At 32.3% G+C, this 21,236-nt stretch overlaps 1 protein-coding gene across 1 annotated transcript in view; it reads right to left on the bottom strand.

Annotated features, from left to right (window-relative positions):
• Positions 1–21,236, bottom strand: part of LOC127708149 (macrophage mannose receptor 1-like) — a 51,970-nt gene that overhangs the window by 14,596 nt on the left and 16,138 nt on the right. Inside the window, exons 3-5 of the mRNA XM_052212989.1 lie at positions 11,506–11,594; positions 10,892–10,997; positions 7,203–7,429 (exon numbers count right to left, since the gene is read on the bottom strand). Coding sequence (XP_052068949.1) covers positions 7,203–7,429; positions 10,892–10,997; positions 11,506–11,594 — 422 coding nt within the window. The remainder of the gene's footprint in view (positions 1–7,202; positions 7,430–10,891; positions 10,998–11,505; positions 11,595–21,236) is intronic.

The following is a 21,236-nucleotide window of genomic DNA, read 5'->3' as shown; positions in this document are numbered from 1 at the left end:
GCCTCTGGTGAGTCTTATGTAGACGAAACGCGCGTTTTCCGTACAAATTTATGAGCCTGATGCGCTTTTAGTACAAGTAGAAAAATGTAAACCATTGACACTAATGTAAGTGCGCACGATACACATTTCCAGAAAAAGTTTGAACACGTGCTCAATGATGGTAAAGTTTTTGAAAGGAAAATACGTAAATTGTTTTTGAGTTGAACACGGGGGTCAAAATGATATTTGGTTAGATTAATTGTGTCAGAGGGAATTGCCTCTTACCCTAGAAATCTATCAGATAAAAATTTGAATTACATATGAGAAGATAGGCTTTATAATATGTTTTTAGAAAATTAAAAGAAATAATGGTGTAACGAAACTTGTAACCTTGCTATAATTCAAAAAATGAAAATCTCATTAACATTCCCTTATACAAATTTTACTGTAAGAGTAACATCTATCTCCCCTTATATGACCGAGTAGAAAAATTGAATAAAAAAGCAAATTATCATTGTAAAAAACAATCTAATTAATACAATAAATCAATTCATTCCTTTATCTATATAAAAAGTCTTACATAAAAATTAATATTCTGTCTTGAAAAAAAAATTGCAGATTTAAGCAAAGAACAAGCCGATTGTGTAATGCTATTTAACAATCCAAGATGGCGATATACATTGAAACTAGCTCAATATATAACTTTCACAACGTAGGACAGTAGTAAATGCTACTCCTACCAGAACACATTACGTTTAACCCCGGTTTCTTGTAGGACTCGGATTGATTTATATTCACTTATCTTTGTAATGTTTTGTGTGCTGTTGTTATCTCATCGTCTATTTTTGCATGATGGTTCTAATCTTTTTCCTGGACTAATGCACATCAACCCTGTTTTCGTTCTTTTTTAAATGTCATATATGAATAAATAATTATGTACAGTATGTGTATGAGACAAAAGAAGGCTAAATCAACAAAAACACATGATTTCAAAACAACGGTTACAGCTATGCTGTTGATAATTAAGTACAGGTAATTAAGTATTAGTACTTTGTTCTCTATAAAATTTAAAATCATTTATGAAATCCTGTTGAATACTTGGAATCAGCGTCATTTTTGCTGATATCAATAATAACAGTGGCAGGAAGGTTTACAATGATGACCTGAGGTTTGACACATTACATTAATTAGGATGGTACCAAGCGTTGACTTCCATTCTGTATATAACTTCTTATGTGCATAATATTACGTGTATATGTTTCATAATCGCACTTGATTTTTGTAGGATCCATGAACCTGTATGCATTGGCCTAAGAAATTTTTATGAAGTGTTTCAATATGCTTATGATATTGTTTTCGTGTCTTAAGATGCAAAGGCGACTCATTTCCGCTGATTGTAATTCAGAGATTTATAAACGAAATGGTAGTAAGCATGTTTTGTAGAGTGCAAGTGCCAAAACAGAAGTAACCACTAGGTTGCGTAAAAATGATTGAATCTGATTTTGAAATAGATATCTTTTTTAAACTATATTAAAAAAGAGGACAAATCATCAAAATTTCTATTTTGTTCCATAAATTGCGTTTTCAAATTTAAACGAAAAAACAATTGTGGTTTTAACTCTACAACTGATTTGTTAACGTTTCTTTTAAATTAACTGATTTAAATGTTCCCATTGACGGCATTTTGAACATACACTTTTAATCGAAATTAAATTTTAGCAGAATTTGAATATGAAGTGTACATCTGATCATGATACGATATTCCAGGGTTTAGTTTATTTTCTACTGGTGACGCCAGTTGCAACATAAATAAACTTAGCAATGTCTTCGTACTTTTCATAAGCAACATGAAGGTGATTCAAAAACTGCTAATCTTCCAAGGCACCCGATTTTACGCTAAATTATGTGTTAGGTTAAGCGATGATTTTTTGTTCCTTCTGTTTTATACATGTATATTACTAGTGTGTGTTGCTATATTTTGTTTCAGAACGTATATGTTATTTGGATCGATCCTGGACTTGTCAGTGCTTTGTAAAGATAAAACTGCGTGTTTCATAATTTTCCTAAACAGTTCATCAGATTGATTGATTGATTGGTGTTTATCGCCACTTTCAACACTATTGCGCTATTTCGTGGCGGTCAGTTTTTATTGGTGGAGGAAGCCAGAGTGCCCGGAGAGAACCACCGACCTTCTGCAGGAAAACTGACAATTCTAGTCAATTAAGATTGGTGTCGAGTGCACCTGCCTTTTATCTATAAAACCAGGTATTACCCAACATTTTCTTTGAAAAAGGCCTGTACCAAGTTAGTAATAATACAGTTGTTCACCATTCGATCCGATGGTTGATTTAATCTAACGTTTGATTTTGTCATATTTTTTAATATACCTTAAAGTCTTGTATTTTTGGTTAAACCATTTTGAATATGAGATCGTTGCTTTGTGACCTTGGAATTGAGGTCCAGGTCAAAAATGAATTTGACAATGTACATTTTTTACCTTTACTTTAACTTGATATTTAAACATGATGAAGCCATCGGATCCTTTGCATTAGGTTGGAAGACATTGACAGGTCAACTACAATACTGGCCTTCTGTAATCAGGATACGAAATAAGAAAATGTGGTATGATTGCCAATGAGACAGCTCTCTACTAGAGACAACATGACAAGGAGTTAACAACTATAGGTCACCGTACAGCCTTCAATGATCAAATATCATTCTGCATAAACAGCTATAAAAGGCCTTGCAATTACAAATTCAAAACAATGCAAACGAGAAAACTAACGGCCTGATTTATGTATAATAATCAATATCAATCAGAACACATCAAACATCCAATGGATTTAGTGTAAAGACGTCATTAACAGTCAGAGAAAAACATGACCTTGTGCAATGCTAAGACACAGGTATCGACAGAGTGTAGGGCTATTAATGTGTATATGTTTATAACAAAAATATTTCGTTTGATTTTAATTTACTGATTACAAAATCAATAGTAATACCAATAAAAACAATGTCCAAAGATCTACTTTCAGTGATATTGGTATTAATAACCTTTTAGAATAAGTTTATTTGAAGGATCGATAAGTTTACCCGGATCGTATCTAAATTTTTGAGCCCGATAAACAACATCTCCGTTAAACTTGGATGTGCTATCCCGTTTGAAATAAGTTTATTCTACAGGTATAACCAAACTTCCAAACCAAATATTTGTATCTATGGAAGAATTTATTAGGTTTTAAGAAATGTGTGGTAACGAAATCCTTGACTTAATCATTTACCAGTAATATATAGATTACGTTCATTGAAATCTCAAACGTTACAATAGACATGGGCATAGCGAAAGAGTTGTGATATATAAACACCGTAAGATTGTGCCAAATGAATATCATCGTCTAAAACAGGAAAATTAGCAATAGGGAACGAAACATCGTCACTTTAGTCGTAAAGTTTTGTATAGAGTTTTCCGTGTAAAACTGAAATATTTAAATCTGAGACAGGACAGAATGTCGGCAGTAATTTTAGAAAATTCATGATTATTTAATGCAAAAATATCATCAAAATAACGGTAAGTGTTGTTGAATTTATAAATTAAATGCAATTAAGACGGGTCTTTATTGAGTTTGGTCATAAAATGTGATTCATAACAGTACAAGAACAAGTCTGTTGTTAAAGGAACACAAATGATGTCCATAGGAATACCTACAACCTGTAAATAAACTAATTGTCGAAACGTAAATAAAGATTATCAAGGAGAAAATTAACAGCTTCATTCATCTCATTTCACCTGCAATAAGAATATCTAGCATATTAATCTTTCTCATTAGAGAAGAAAACTTTAAATGAATTGCAGTAAATATATTTGAGATCAGAATTATCAAACGACAATTTAGTTATATAGGAACATTTTTGTTTGATAAGATTGTGTGGAAGTGTAGTGTGAAGAGTTGAACAGTCAAAACTGTCAACAGAATCAAAAAGACCATCTTAAGCACGCAATTTATCTAAAACACCCAAAGAACTTTTTACACTCCAAAATAATTAATTCTACTATTCTTATTTCATTATAAAAATTAAAGTTTATGATAAGTTCTTTGATAGTAGTTAAGGATCTAGTTAGAGCACTGAAAGATTAGTTGTAGAACATTTACTAGCGGCCTATATAAAACGACATTTTACTGTTTTTTTTAGTAGTTTAGGTAACCAATTAATAGTAAGGACCTTCAAATGCCCAGAAGAGGCCTTAAGCTGTGGTTATGATATGATTGTTTACTATATGGCTCTCTGTGGAGCGCACGGACTTGAATATACAAAAATTTCAAATTTCATTCTTAAAAACTTCCGTGTAGTATTTACGGCATACCACAACCACATTGTTGACTGCTTTGTCGACCGGTACCAACACAAACCGCTTTGCGAGTACTTGACGTTAGTTTCCTATTTTAGAAATAGGTGTATTGTGTACTCTTTTATTTGTTGCAATTTTTTTTTTTACAAAATATCCACAACATTCATACATTTATTTAATAAGAAATCAAGAGATTTTTATCAGATTTTTCCCGTCGGTTCTGTGTTATCTAAATAGGAACGTATAGAGTTTTGAAATGTGGTCATTTAATATACTCGTTAAGTTGATGAAAACAATGACTCAGTAAGTATATTTGATTTTCAGAATATGCTGGCAAAAAGCTGTAATTATACGCGAATATTCATAGACTAGGCTAGCTAGCTCCTTGAAAATATCATGTAACTTACTAATTTGTATTTGACCCTGTTAACATAATAATTGATGCCTGCCATTGTTTTTAAAAATAGATAGAAGATCATCAAGGGTATACTTTATACGAAGCGGTATATATGTTACAGTGTTAATATAGCTATTGTTTTGCATTTATTTCATGTAAAAAAATAAAGCAACCTTATATCTTTGGAATCAATATGAAGTAATCTATTATCTCAAACCGGACGTTGCAACTTCAAGCCAGACATTGCAAATTAGCTCCCTTATTCCAACCAAAAAAATAGAAACCATATATTTAAGGAATCATTGTACACTTAGCTATGAATTGACAACGGAAATTGTATTGAGCAAACCAGACGTCGATTATTCTCTACCTTAATTCATAAGAAGAATAAAAGTTATGTATTTTTTAATTCGGTGAAAGATAAGGATTCCCTTCAATGCTTTTCAACTTTGTACTCCTTTTGTCCTTTTATTTTTTTGGATTCGAGAGTCATCAATTGGTCTTTTGTAAACGAAACGCACGTCTTAATCAAAGTCAGTGCCAATATAACATAATAATGCTCATTTTGCGAAATATTTTAAACAAAACATATATGTAACATTACTTTTACTTTTGTAAATCAAACCTATGGATTATTCTGATTACAGGTTATGTTAAAATGATGTTTATTAATTTCGAAAGAACAATTGTATTTCATTTCCCCGCTGTTCATTCATACATGAATTTAGGTATACATAGTAAACATGCTTTTACTATCAGAAACTAGATAGTGTTAAGGTATGGGTAAGGGTAAGAGTTAGAACTATAATTAATATCTTGTGTTCCGGTGAATAATGTGTATCCTGTTAAACTCCATCCATTCCATCAAACAACAAATTAGAATCAAAGTTGAAAGTAATGTTTATTGGAAGACCATTAACATATTCTGTGTTTTTGTGTGTTGTTATGAGAATCAATCCCTTTCAGTGGTACATTTTCTTTTGGAAATCATTGAGATCTTCAGAAGGATATAACAGAAATTATAGAAGTTTATTATTGCATGAGCTGTAAATCTATATAATTTTTTCTACTTTAAATAAAAACGGAAGTCAGCGTTAAAGTCTTTTTGGGATCTACACATTACACGTTAGTCGGCTACGGCTTTGAACATGTTGAAGTAATAGACTGCGAAGTTAATAGATAGAAGATAATAGTTCATACTAATCAGTTGGCCATTGAATTCTTATATTCAAGTTATAGAGAATCGATGTTACACTATGGTCTCTCCCAATATCCAACAATTTACATAAACACAAAGTATTAAATAAAAACTACAGAATAACTTGGGTATATTATATATATAACAGATAAACTGACATGTAAAATGTAATAATTTCTGACAACTACGGCTATCCGAGAAGGTTTCCAATATCTGCCGCCCTAAAATAAATAAATAGATATTTGAAAAAAATCAAATGTATATAAATAATAGTCTTCCAAATGTGGGGATTTTTTCGTGATAGAAGTTGTTGCTGACAGATTAACTATGAGGCGCTTGGCCCTAGTTAGATGCTTGTTATTCCTATGATTGCATTTTGTTATTTTTATATTGTATTTATTTTTCGTTTTACATTTGTCATTTCGGTATTTTTTATACCTTGCTAAGCTGTATCGGTTTTGCTCATTGTGGAAAACCTTACGGTGACCTTTTGTTGATAAATAATGTCGTTTCTGATCGATATTTGTCTCATTGGCAATCACACTTTTCTGCTTATTTGTATATTAATTGTATGAGATTGAGGTAAACTTTCAAAGGTTTTAAGGAAGCGACATGATATAATGGGTGACCACTATGTAATAACAGAACTCTTCAAATATCCGACGAACGACCCAGATTAAGAACATGGACATATTGTTATTTGTGTCAATCAGTAAAAGAAGAACAACTTTTTTTCAAAGAAATTATTATCAATAGCTTAGAGTGCTTAATGCTCTGTAACTTAGTACTTTATAAGGCCATTTTAACTTGTTAAATCCTAGCGTCACTGCTGAGTCTTTTGTAGACAAAACGCGTCTGGCGTACAAAACTTTAAGCCTGGTATAAATGACAAACCTACTTAAATGGGGACTTGTACATAACATTAAAATAATTTGAAGAAGAAAACAAATTTATCATATATTTTTGCAGTGGTGAAAATCACAGTTTTTTTTTTATTTATTCGATTTCTTTGGAATGGAACTTACACCATTTCACAACATTTTAAAACTGAAAAAAAAAGTTTATCATGTTTCAGCAGTTGTAAATATTCCAGATAATAGGTGTTGTGTTTAATCGATTTCTTTGGAATGGTTCTTACACCATTTCACAGATTTATTTTGTTGGAACTGTTCAAGAACCATCTGTCCAAGAAAATTTGAAGCCATTAACAGGATCAAGTCGCATATCACATTGTAACGTGTATTGCCTTTTAATCGCTTCCTCTGCAATAGTACTTACACCATTTCACAAATGTAGGTGGTTGGAACTGTGCAAGAACCATCTGTCCAAGAATAATTGAAGCCTATAACTGGATCAACTCGCATAGCTACACAATTTTCGTTTCCTCCTCTGTTGTTTGGTTGGGTAGGTCCCCAGTTAAAGTATGTTGCCTGCTTGCCATTGGCTACCCAGTGAAATGTCCCTTCAGTTACAAGGTCATTTAATCCTATGTACATTCCAATGGAATCTGATAAAGCAAACAAAATGGTTGTGAATCACTTACCAAACTCATAATGCTGCTTTTAAACAAAACATGCAATATTCTATTCATCAAATACTCATTTTCAAAATTGTATTGTAAAATATTTTATTATTTTTCTGTGACTTCCTACTATTTTAACAGGGGCGTGTTTTATTGTTCTTCCGTAGTGAGCCAGAAGAGGTCCATTTCTGTTTTTTTTTGCATAGGGAAGATCTTCTGGCTCTCTTCCACCTCTTCTATTTTGATAGGTAGTTTAGACGGCAGAGGCACATAACAAACATGGCGTCGTTTAGTCTTAATGACATTAATAAATTTATGAATGCAGATATATTAGAATGTAAGCTGTGTTATAAACGTTTTTATGGTATGACAGTCTTAGAAGGACATCCCTGTAAGACGATAAGCTGGATAAATATAAAAACTACACGGACAATAACAGTTAAGGGACTACTATTTGATTGATTGGTGTTTAACGCTACTTTCAACACTAAGTTGGGCTATTCCGTGGAGGTCAGTTTAAATTTATAGATGAAGGATGGGGAAGGGAAGAGGGCATTATTAACTTTTTTAATCTGTCGCTAATTATGCCTATTTTTCAGCTCTTACCAGCCAACCATATTCATATATGAAATCCTCCTGCCCCCCCACCCCAATAAATGAATGAATATCAAATGGTTTTTCTTCTTATTTAACACAAGTTTAAATTGATTGATTGTTTGTTGCTAATTTTTAACGCCCAGTGACAAATATGTCATGCATGTTCAGGACTCGGTTCAGGAAACACGGGTTTAAAAGTCAGGTAAATAAATAAAAACGTAGAAATGTATGAATTCTAATGAGGCAACTATCCACCGGAGTTCAAATATGAAGTGGATGTAAGCAATTATAGGCAACCGTAATTAAGGCCTTCAACAATGACAAAACCCGATACTGTCAAAAGGCCCGACGTGAAAAGTGTGAGAAACAATTCAAACGAAAAAACTTACGGCCTAATTATACATAACAAAATAATTTACAAAATATCAAATATGAGTCGGGACATGAACAAACGACAACAACTAAACTACAGGCTCCTGACTTGGGACAGGCACACAAAGAATATGGCAGGGTTGATATAAAAACGAAGATTGCCAATGAGACAACCCTCCACAAGAGACCAAATGACAAGGCAATTAACAGCTATAGGTCACCGTACGGCCTTCAACACTAAGCAAAGCCCATACCGCATAGTCAGCTATAAAAGGCTCCGAAATCACAAATGTAAAACAATTCAAACGAGAAAACTAACGGTCTAATTAATGTACAAAAAAATGAACGAAAAACAAATATGTAACACAGCAACAAACGACAACCACTGAATTACAGGCTCTTGACTTGGGACAGACACATACATACAGAATGTGGCGGGGTTAAACATGTTAGCGGGATCCGGCCCAACCAGCCCCTTAACCTGGGACAGTGGTGCAACAGTACAATAACATGTTTGTGAGCGCTCAACCCTCCCCGAAGCTGGGACAGTGGTGTAACAGTACGATATAAGAACAACCTGCACAAATCAATTGCAATTAGATTAACTCAAAAGATCAGTACGAGACACACTAAAAAAACTTACATTAAGACAATAGACACAAAGCACCGAAATGAGAGTATTTGCAATTACTGGAAGTTTGTTCAACGCTAATTACCACTATAGTACTGAAATAAATCTTGTTCTCCCAGACTGAAGTATCAATCAGTACACAACCAACGGATTTATCAAAAAAAAAAAGATGAAAAAACAGTCTGAGAAATGTCTGGTATACATTGTATACTTGCATATAGATCCATATACAATGACAATTTTTGAAAAGTGGTGGTCCGAAGGTTTTAATCATCGAAATTATGCAATAGAAAAAATAGTTAGGACCAGAAGGACCACCAGAGAAAAATGATTTTGAGAACTTTCCGATATCTTTGCTTTATACAAAAATAATCCAGTTTGGTAACTTTTAAAAAATTGGATAGAAAAGATGTCCTTTTTGATCATATTCGAGACAAACATTGACGAATTTTTGTGCAGTTTAAGATTATTCTTAAAAATCAAATAGTGCGGGTTTACGCCTGATTTGTCTAGAAAAATTGAGTTAGAGGAAAGAACAAAGAAAAATGTCACGAACAGAGCACACTTTTACAGTCATGTCTACCGGACGTATCTTAATTTTCTATAAAATCATCGTAATCTTCATTTAATATGTCATCCTACATAACAAAAATCTGCTATATTCGACGGCAAATTGAATTTTTGTTTTAATGATCTTCCGTAGAATATCTCCAGAAGAGGTCCAGATTCATTTTTTTGGATTCTTCACCAGAAGACATTCTGGAGATGTGCAGAAGAGACCAATAAAACACGCCCCAAGTAAACGTGAAAGAATTGACCACATGATGTCTCTGTCTGTTTTGTAAGTCAATGTTTTTGTATGAGCGCAATTCAAACCTGATTTTTTTTTTTTTTTTTTTTTATCTCGTTTTTATGTTTTCCAGTCGAAATTTGTCTTCAATTTGACAAAATAGTTTTGAATAACTCAAAAAACTCATATTTCTGCCTATAAACAAAACATGCAAAATTCCATCTATTAAATATACATGTCTAAATTGTATTGTAAAGTAATTTTTTAGTATTTTTCAGGCCGAAATATGAACGGCATAATACAAAAATTACAGTGAAATTTATTGTTTTCCAGGCTTACTGGAAATTTTATTTCTGCATAAGTTTTCCATGACTTCCTTCTATTTTAACAAGTGAGCGTGTGAGATTTGACCACATGACGTCACTGTCTGGTTTTGAAGGACGTATTTCTATGAGCGTAATTTCAACCAGATTTTTTTATTTTGGCTTTTTTATCTCGTTTACATGTTTCTCATTCGTAATTTGTTTTCAGATTGACTTTATAATTTCTGTTTGGCAAATATATAGTTGTTTCAGTTTTTTCTTCCTGTTGTTTTGAATAAAATATGAGATTTACAGAAAACGATTCGATCAAAATACACTGCCATTTTTAATTACTTCACTGCAGTTTTCAAATCGCAGTTGATTGAATGTATTGTACGATGACTCATAGAACTATTTCATTGCGACTACGTTAAAGTATTGGGCTTGTTTTAAATGCAAACAATGAATGTAGTCAACAAATTAAAACATTTTAAAAAGTAAATGCTTAAATGAGAATACAACAACGACTCAGTCTATTACTTCTAAATAAGGAAAGGATCCTCAATGACTGGGAAGTAAACAAAACCATGTTCTTATTCTTGCAAAATGCAGAAAAATTCCTATGCATACTATATATATATACACAGGTCGCCACAAATTATTTTTTTTCAGGTTTAGGTAGATAGAGGAGGAATTAATATGGGAAAAGTTGTGCTTTATGATTCATGTACAATCTAATGTCTACTCATTCTTACTTATTTTGATCATTAAATCTGTAAGAAACTGTTGTGTTTTCGCATCATCAACAGTAGCTAATGATGCCGATCTTCCATATTGGCGTCCAATCACTTCACACAGTTTCTGAGATAAGATAGAAACATATTACTTTCATGAAATTAGAAAACAGGTATTTATTAGTCATGTTGATATTATACGATTAATTTGAATGAAAAAAAAAACATATTTTCTGTTATAGCCCACCCTCGAAAAACCCGCTCCTAATATTATGTCATGTGATGTGAAATGTGGGACAATAGTAGTTTACCGATGTTCAAATCCCATATATCCACTAAGAAGGTAAAAAAAGGTAAAAAAAAAAAAAAAAAAAAAAATCTGAGGGAATCACATGAACTCTAAAAGAAGCGAGATTGGAGGTGTCTAAAGGGTAATCGACTTCTGCTATACATACATCATCCGTAATTGGAATCCACACTCTTTCACAATCGAGAATATGACACCTATAATACAGCGTGCTATACACACAGAGTAATTCTATATCAAAGTAAGACAATCGAAATAAAAATTTGAAGACAAATTTATAAGTGTTTAATTTCGGAACCCTCCCTCTGCTCTCTTCATTGTAACTCACCAGTGAATCGGCAAATGCCTCGTTGTCGCGGCTTAAAAAGAAGCACTTGTCTTCATAATGACTCCAATTATTTGGACATGCACAAAATACTGAAACAAAAATAATAATGCATTTGCATGTATCCTTTCATACAAAATATGAATGTTGAAAAGTGTCTAATTTTTTATAAACAAATGATATAAAAAGAGTTATCACATTCAAGTAACATGAGTAAGTCAATCAGAATCAAATGTCAAAAACGAATAATATAAATTACATTTTTAATGATGCAATTTATATCGACACGGTTTATTTGCATGCATCACGAAGAAAAACTGTTTCAAAGGGATTCCATTATTTGATAATCATCTGACTAAAAGCACATGGTGTTCTTTATCTCAATAAATCGTCGCATCCATAACTGCACGTGATTTCTATGACAAAGTTACTTAATAACAATAATATGAATATTTTAAAAAAAAGTAGGAAAACCTTGAGTTCACTCGTAATCTCATGTGTTGACTCTTACTTTGTAATAACGTCGACCGTGTGCACTTACATATGAAGCGTTTAATTACAAATCTGCTTCGGTCAATGCTTTTACACACTAGACAAAAATTGATATATGATAGATTTTGTTTCAAACAAAGAGGCTTATAACGTTGTACGCTAGATGCACGTACAATATGGGAAGAGTTGTATGAATAATATTTCGCTATAAGAAGTTGGTTTGGTTCAATTTTGTCAAAATTAGCTAAACACCATTTCGTTTGTATCAGGTTATAAGACTGTCGACAGTCTTTGGGGGTCATCTCAATGGATAATTTGATGACATCTGGTCTCTACTACGCACGAAATGCTGCTGTTCATTAACGAGTGTATGCATTGTTAATTATTTCTTTTGCACTTTTTGTAATTTGGAGATAAGTTTTACTATGATTTAAATCAAATATGATAATTTGTTATTGGGTAAAATTAGTGTGCATGAATTTGACAGCTACCCTAAGTCTAACCTTAAACATTACCCTAACCCTAATGCCCCTTAAATGACATTACATAAATAAGCATTTAATTATGAATTACAGATTAAATCTTGAAGAATCAGTACATTAATGATAATTAAAAAGTGACTTACCAACCGTGGTCACAAATGATAGAACACAAAGTTTTATCCAAACAGAAGACATTTTGATATATAAAGCAGCAGTTTTAAGGCGATATTTTTATTCTTAAATTATCTTCATTTTGATGTGATGTCAAAGAAACTGCAGACAGATTGGAATGTAGTTGTAAAATTTGGACCAGAAACAAACTCAAGGTCTCCTCAAATATTGAAGATTAATGTAGAACTGTTGTAAGACTGGTATCTATAAAGACCATTTTAATAAAAAGTTCAAATTTTAGGACAAGATTATTTGGAATATAATTTGGAACATTTATCAGGATAAGGATAAAAGCCAAAGTTCGAGACTTCATATGTGAATATTTGGAATATAAATAAGAATATTTATCGGTACACAAGGCATGTGAGGAGAAATATTAGAATGTAAATCGGAACATCTATTATGAGCACTTCTAATGAATCTTCTGTAGACGAAACGCGCGTCTTGCGTACAAATTTATAAGCCTGATATCATTTGACACCTATGTATGTGCGCACAATAAACATTTCCAGAATAATCATTAACAGGTGCTCAATGATAGCAAAGCTTTTGAAAGGAAAATATGTTGATCGTTTTGGAGTTGAACACGGGGTTTAATATGATATTTGGTAAGATAACTTGTGTTAGAGGGAATTGCCTCTCATACTAGAAATCTATCCGATAAAACTTTAAAATAACATATGAAGATAGGTTTTATAATATGTTTTTAAAAACTAAAAAGAAAAAATGGTGTCACCGAACTTGTTTTCCTGCTGCAAGTAAAAAAGGAAAATTTCATTAACATTCCTTTATAAACACTTTTCCTGTAAGAGTTATCTTAACTTATATGGCTGAGTAGAAAATTGAATCGATCAAAACAATTGGTATTTGTAAAAACAGTCTAAATAATACAATAAATCACTTATCTTTCCTAAATAAACACATAAATATGCATTATGTCTAAAACAATTAGCATATTGAAGCAAAGAATTAGCCAATTTTGTACTGCTATTTTTCAATTAAAGATTCCAATATTCAGTAAAACAACCTAATATATTACATTCACAACGTAGGACGGTAGTAAATGCTTATCCTTCCAGAACACATATGTGTAACTCCGGTTTTTTGTAGGGTTCTTATTGCTTTATCTTCTCGTCGTTTTTTCTTTTTGTTTTGAAATCATAATTGTTTTTGTTGAGTTAGCCTTCCTTTGTCTCTTACACATATCGTTCACGATTATTTAATATGTATGACATTTAGAAAGAACTACAACAAGATGAATGTGCATGAAATCCTGTTGAATACTTGTAATCAGCGTCGTTATTGCTGTTATCAATAATATCAGTGGCTGCAAGGTTTACAACAATGACCTTAGGTTTGACTAATTACGTTAATTAAGATGGCGCCACTTGCTGACTTCCATTCTGTATCTAACTACTTATATACAGAAGATTTCGTGTATTTGTATCTTAATAGCACTTGGTTTTTTCAGGCTCCATGAACCTTTTTTCATTGCGTTTTCAGATTTAAAAGAAAAACAATTGTGGTTCAAAAACCAATTCAACAACTAATTTGTTAACGTTTCTTTATATTTATTGATTTCAATTTTCCCATTGTGAACTTTGACCTTTAATCAAATCAAAATTACATTTCAGCGCAATTTGAATATGAGGTATACAGCTGATGCGACATTCCAGGGTTTTGTTTATTTTTCATCGGTGATGACAATGGCATCATAAATGAACTTAGCAATGTCTTTGTACTTTCCATGTGTAACATGAAGCTGATCCAAACACTGTTTACCTTCCGAGGAACCTGTGTTTACCCTTAGTGTTGTGTTAAGTTAAGTGGTGATTGTTGTTACTTTTGTTTTATACATGTATATTGCTTGTTGCTATATTTTGTTTCAGAGCGTCTATGTTGTTTTGATCAATCATGGACTTGTCAGTGCTTTCTATTGACAAAACTGTTCGTCTCTTAATTTTCCTGTACAGTTCATCGGAAAGTATCAAGACCTTATAGATAATTATTCATTGTCTCCTTCACAAAATAAAACAAGATGGTCTTTGGGTTGTATATGTTGAAACTGTGTATCTTTTTATTTACTTTACATTTCTCCTTAATTTTCATTTGTGTGCTATAATGTTCCTTTTGGTCTTTTTTTTACCATCGAGCTATCGGGTTTTTTGGCTTTTGACATTCCTGGTGCAGGTGGGTCCTAATGTGCGATTCGCACCAATGAGTCTTCTACAGTGTTGTTTTAATTTTGAATACACTTGTATTAATATTTTACTTAATTCGTACAGGCACATACAGAATGTGTCGGGGTTAAACTTGTTTGAAGGCGTCAACCTTACCCCTAACCTAGAACAGTGGTGTAACAGTACAACATAAGAACAAACTATAAAAATCATAACTCATCAGATCGATAAAAAGCAGAAACACATGTAAGAAAAGCACAAACCGGACGTAGCAGGGTATTTATATATCCCTAACAACTAAGTAAATATCTGAGAGTACTCGCAGTTACTGACAGGTAGTTCAAAGCCAATAACAACTAATAAAAAAATCATGCATCTAAGACTAAAATATCAATCCAAATGATTTAGTGTAATGACATCATTAACAGCCAGATAAAAACATGACCTTGTGCAATGCCAAGATACAGGTACTGACAGATTGTAGAGCCATAAATGTGTTTATGTATATAAAAATAATATTTAGATTGATTTTGATTTACAAAATTAATATTAAAACCCATACAAAAAAATTCAAAGATGTAAGGATAGTGTTGAATTGGTAACTTTTTAGAATAAGTTTATTAAAAGGATCGATAAGTTTACCCGGATCGTTTATAAATTTCCGGGCCCGGTATACAACATTTCAGTAAAAATTAGGATGTGCCATCCCGTTTGAAATAAGTTTTCTACAGGTACAACCAAACATCCAAACCAAATCTTTGTATCTATGGAAGAATTTAGTAAAGGTTTTAAGTAATTTGTGGTAACGAAATCCCTGACTTAATAATTTACCAGTAATACATAGATTCATTCAAATTCAAAACGTCACAACAGACACGGCATAGGGAACGAGTTGTGATATATAAACACCGTAAGATGGTGCCAAAGGAACATCGTCGTCCAAAAAAGGAAAATTACCAATAGGGAACAAAAAATCGTCACTTTTGTCGTAAATTTGTGTATAGAGTTTCCCGTATAAAACTGAAATATCTAAATCTAGGAAAGGACAGTTATTTCCGTTTTTATTTGATTTATTTATAGTAAGTTCCTTTGGGAAATTTCGCCAGTATATTTAGAAAATTCTTGATTATTTAACGAAAAATATCATCAAGATAATGATAAGTGTTGTTTGATTTAATCAATTAAATGCAATTTAGACTGGTCTTTACTGAGTTTGGTGATAAACTGTGATTATAACAGTACAAGATCAATAAATTGAGAATGGAAACGGAGAATGTGCCAAAGTGACAGCAACCCGACCAATGAGCAGAAAACAGCCTTAAGCCACCAATGGGTCTTCAACACAGCGAAAAAATCCTGGACCCGGAGGCGGGCTTCAGCTGGCCCCTAAACAGAAATGTGTACTAGTTCAGAGAAAATGGACGTCACACTAGTACTATTTTTGAAACGTGTAAATGAACCGAAGTTAAAAAAAATATATAAAACTTTCAATGGCTAGAGGTTTCTGACTTGTGACAGGCGCAAAAATGCGGCCGGTTAAACATGTTGTGTGCGATCTCAACCCTCCCCCTATACCTCTAGCCAATGTAGCATAAACAAACATACAGTAATACGCATAGTAAAACTCAGTTTAAAAGAAGTCCGAGTCCGAGGTTAGAATAGGAAACAGAAGAAACAAAACAAAATGACAATGATAACAGAAATTAAAAAAGGACTACTAGCAGTTACTGACATGCCAGCTCCAGACATCATTTAAACTGATTGAGAGAGTATGTCTCCATCATATGAAAATCAAGCACAATCCCTTCCGTTAGGTGTTTAATATCATACCATCATAAAATATACGAAAAGAACATAACCCGTATCACGCCAACACGTCTACCATTAAAGGGAAGCAATTGGTGCCCATAGGAATACCTACAACCTGTCGATAAAGTTTATTGCCGAAACGTACATAAATATTATCTAGGAGAAAATGAAAAGCTTCAATCATCTCATCACACCTCCAATAAGAATATCTAGCATATTTACCTTTCTTATTAGAGGAAAAGTCTTTAAATGAGTTTCAAATATATTTGCAATTAAATTTACCATACGACCATTTAATTAAATTTGAAAACGTTTGTGTGATACGATTGTGTGGAAGTGTAGTGTTAAGAGATGAAAAGTCAAAACTGTCAACAGAATCAAAAGGACCATCGAAAGTACGTAATTAATCTAAAACATCAAAAGATTTTTTTAAAGTCGAAAAATAGTTAATTCCACTATTTTCATATGTTTTATTACAAACGTTAATGATAAGTTCTTTGATAGAAGTTAAGGAACTAGTTAAAAGCACTGAAATATTAGTTGTAGAACACGTACTAGAGGCCGAGATGAACGCTATTTTACTGGGTTTTTTTATGTGTTTTAGGCAACCGATACATAGTAGGGACCTTCAAATGTTCAGAAGAGGCCTTAAGCTGTGATGTAATTATGATATGATATGATTGTTTACTATATGACTCTCTGTGGAGCGCATGGATTTGAATGTAGAAGAGTTCAAAATTTCATTCTTAAGAACTTCCGTGTAGTAGTTACGGCATACCACCAACACATTGTTGGCTGCTTTGTCGGCCGGTACAAACACAAACCATTTTGCGAGTACTTGAACTTAGTTTCTTATTCTAGAAATAGGTGTATTATGTACTCTTTAATTCATTCCTTAATCATTTTCAAAATGTGATATTCGAATATCCACAACATTCATACATTTATTTAAATGAGAATACAGATTTTTTTATCAGATGTTTCCCGTTTACAACAATTTGTACAATACCATGAAAGAGCGTCTTTTATGACCTGACGACACTGTTTCTAATCTATTTTAGATAGAGGACGATATTTTGGTCCTTTTTTCAAAAAGTTTTTAACCTCTCGGTCTTGAACGATATTGAGGTCCAACGTAATAACATAGCCAAGGGATCATATCTAAAATTTGCAAATTCAGTCTCAAGTTAGAGGAGTATTATTTTCTACACTGATGCCTAATGTTACTGGCGTATAATTAAAAAGTAAACTTCTGCTGGGTTTATTGTGTGTATACCAGAAAAAATAGGTTGTTCTGTGTTATCAAAATAGGGATGTATAGAGTTTTGAATGGTAGAGTCATTAAATATACTCGATGAAATCAGTACCTCTGTTAATATATTTAATTGTAAGAAAATTCCGTTTATGATCTTTAGGATTATCGATACGCGGGAACAGCCTATGGTGGCAAAAAGCTGTAATTATACGCGAATATTAAAAGAATAGGCTGAAGAACGAGATTGTGTCGCACTCTGAAAATATCATGTAATTTACTAATTGGCATTTGACCCAGTGTACATATTAATTGATGCCTACCGTTGTTTATAAATAAACATAGGAGATCATCAAGTGTATAATTCATGCGATGCTTAATTCGTTGATTTCGATTGATACGTTTGCCATAAGACCTATCATTACGTTGTATGTTATCAACAATATTCATGATATCAATAGAAGAAGTTTAAGATATGTTCCCTTGTCCCATTATATTGTTATTTAGACTCAGGGGATATGCTGTCTGCAGTCGTTTGATCCAAGACAATTCGATAATTTTACGATAATCTTCAAATTGTTTATGCGATTACCTTTGTTGTTTATTGATCGGTTCGAGTGGTTGGAATCTGATAAATTTAATATAATTGTGGTTATGTTTACCTAAATGTTGGTAAATAATACTTTTGAATTTCTTAGGTTTTCGGAATCGGTAAAGACGTTACTCTGCTATTTTTTGGCATTAAAAAACAACCCCAAAAAATGCAACCATATATTTTTGGAATCAAATTGAAGTAACCTATTATTTCAAACTGGACGTTGTAACTTCCAAAAGGAAATTGCAGATTAACTCCTTCATTTTAAGCAAAAATAAAGAAATCACATCTTTAAGGAGTCAGTGTACATTTTGCTATCAATTGACACCGGAAATTGTTTTGAGCAAACCAGACGTCGCTTATTCTCTATCTTAATTCAATAAGGGAGGATAAAAGCTGGGTATTTTTTAATTCTTTGAACGTCAATGATCTTATACAATATTTGCCCTTTTTAATTTTTTGGATTCGATCGTCAGGGATGGGTCTTTTGTGTACGAAACGCGCGTCTTAAAAAGTCAGTGCCAATGTGATGTAACATAATAATGCGAATTTTGCGAAATGTTTTAAACAAAACTTATATGTACCATTACTTACTAATTTATATGAAACCTATAGATTATTCTGATGTTTAAAAATTACGAAAATACAATTGTATTTCATTTCCCCTCTGTTCACTTGTACACGAATTCAAGCATACATAGTAAATATGCTTTTCATATCAGAAACTAGATAGTGTTTGGGTAAGGGTAAGAGTAAGGGTTAGAACTAGACGTTATATATTGTGTTTTGGTGTAAACTGCGTGTCCTGTTAAACTATATCTATTCTATCAAACAATATATTGGAATCAAAATTGATTGCAATGTTTATTGGAAGACCATTTTAATATTCTGTGCCTTTTTGTGTCGTTATGAGTATCAATCCCTTTCAGTAGTACATTTTGATGGAAATCATTGATATCTACAGAAGGATTTAACAGAAATTATAGAAGTTTATTGTTGCATGATCTGTAAAATTATATTCAGTTTTCTACTTTAAATAAAAACGGAAGTAAGCGTTACTGTATTTTCTGGATCTAATCATTACACGTCAGTCGGCTACAGCTTTGAAATATTAGACTGCTAAGTTAATAGATAAAAGATAATAGCTTATAATAAATAATTAAAAAAAAATCAGTTTGCCTTTAAATTCTAATGTTCCGAGTTAACTTATTAGTAAAGGTTATCTTATTAATGTTGTAATAAGATCTTTGAAAATTGTTTTCATTGGCACTAACATCGATTTTTTCATCAACAAATTAAAACATAACTAAATTTGTATTCTTAACGAATGGTTTTTGGGATGTATAAATACTCATTCACCATGTGTTCACGTTAATTTTCTATTTAGAGTTTTCTTTATCTATATATAACATATCTTTTATAAGGCTAAATCCTAACGATTCTTCTGCCTGTCGATACTTTTTTTTTGGCATTGCACGAGTCATGTCTTCTTTCAATGTCCATGGCGTTAAAACACTAAATCCCTGGGATGTGTTTTAATTGATTTCAGTCTCTGATGCATGATTTTTAATGGTTAATTGCTTTTGGCTTTTAACTAGCTTTCAGTAACTGCGAGTACTCTCAAATCGTACTTTTGTGTTAATTTGACCTGTTGACAAAATTTGTAATGAATTTCTGTAATTCAATGTTTATTATATTGTGTTATATCTCGTCTCACTATTCTTACCACCTTTGATAAGTATTTAGTGTGACGATAAATTTTCACTTCTGTACTCGTACTCTGAACAACAAATTTATTAATTTTGTAAAAAATGTCTTCCGTACTCCTAACAACAAAATTATTATATTTAAATTTACCTGTGTACGTTGTTTTATTTAACGTCATTTTGTCCCAGGTAAGAGTTGTCTTCTTGACACTCTTCCTACATCTTTTTTATTACTACCTGTAATGTCTATGTTATATAGGCACCTACGTTTTAATATTGTATTTATATTGTGTCATAGATCAAACTTATTCGTTCAGTGTATGTTTACTTGTTTTTGTTAAAATGTCTTTTTGATCGAGTTAAGCCATTTCAATTGATATTTCGTGGTGAGTCTTTCTATGTTGTAATGTTACACTACTGTCGCAGGTTTGGGTGAACGCTGGCGCCTGTTAAAACGTTTAAACCCGCTGCATTTGAATGCAACTGTCCAAAGTCAGGATCTTGTTTTTCGGTGGTTGTCGTTTGTTGGTGTGGTTCATAGGTGTTTCTCGTTTCTCGTTTTTTATATAGATTAGACCTTTGTTTGAATTGTTTTGCGGTCTTTTATAGCTTGCTGTTCGATGTGAGCCAAGGCTCCGTATTGAAGGCCGTACTTTGAACTACAATTGTTAACTTTTCATACATTGTGAATTTGATGGAGAGTTGTCTCATTGGCACTCATACCACATTTTCTTATTTATATAAAGATTACTCTCTCTCTCTGTTACATTATGGTCTACTCCAATATCCAACAAATTACATAACAACAAAATATCAAATAAAAACAACAGAACAATTTCAGTACATATATATAATAAATAAACTGACATGGAAAATGTAAAACAATTGTTGACAATTACGACTATCCGAGAAGGTTTCCAATATCTGCTGCCCTAAAATAAATAGATATATATTTGAAAAAAATCGATTGTATATAAATAATGTTCTTTTAAATGTGGGGAATTTTCTCGTGATAGAAGTTGCTGCTGACACATGAACAATGAGGCG

The sequence above is a fragment of the Mytilus californianus genome, unplaced genomic scaffold, assembly GCF_021869535.1.
Source record: "Mytilus californianus isolate M0D057914Y unplaced genomic scaffold, xbMytCali1.0.p SCAF_7, whole genome shotgun sequence".
Lineage (NCBI taxonomy): Eukaryota > Metazoa > Mollusca > Bivalvia > Mytilida > Mytilidae > Mytilus > Mytilus californianus.
The sequence above is the reverse complement of the archived record's forward strand: the minus strand, read 5'-3'. Positions and strand labels throughout refer to the sequence as shown.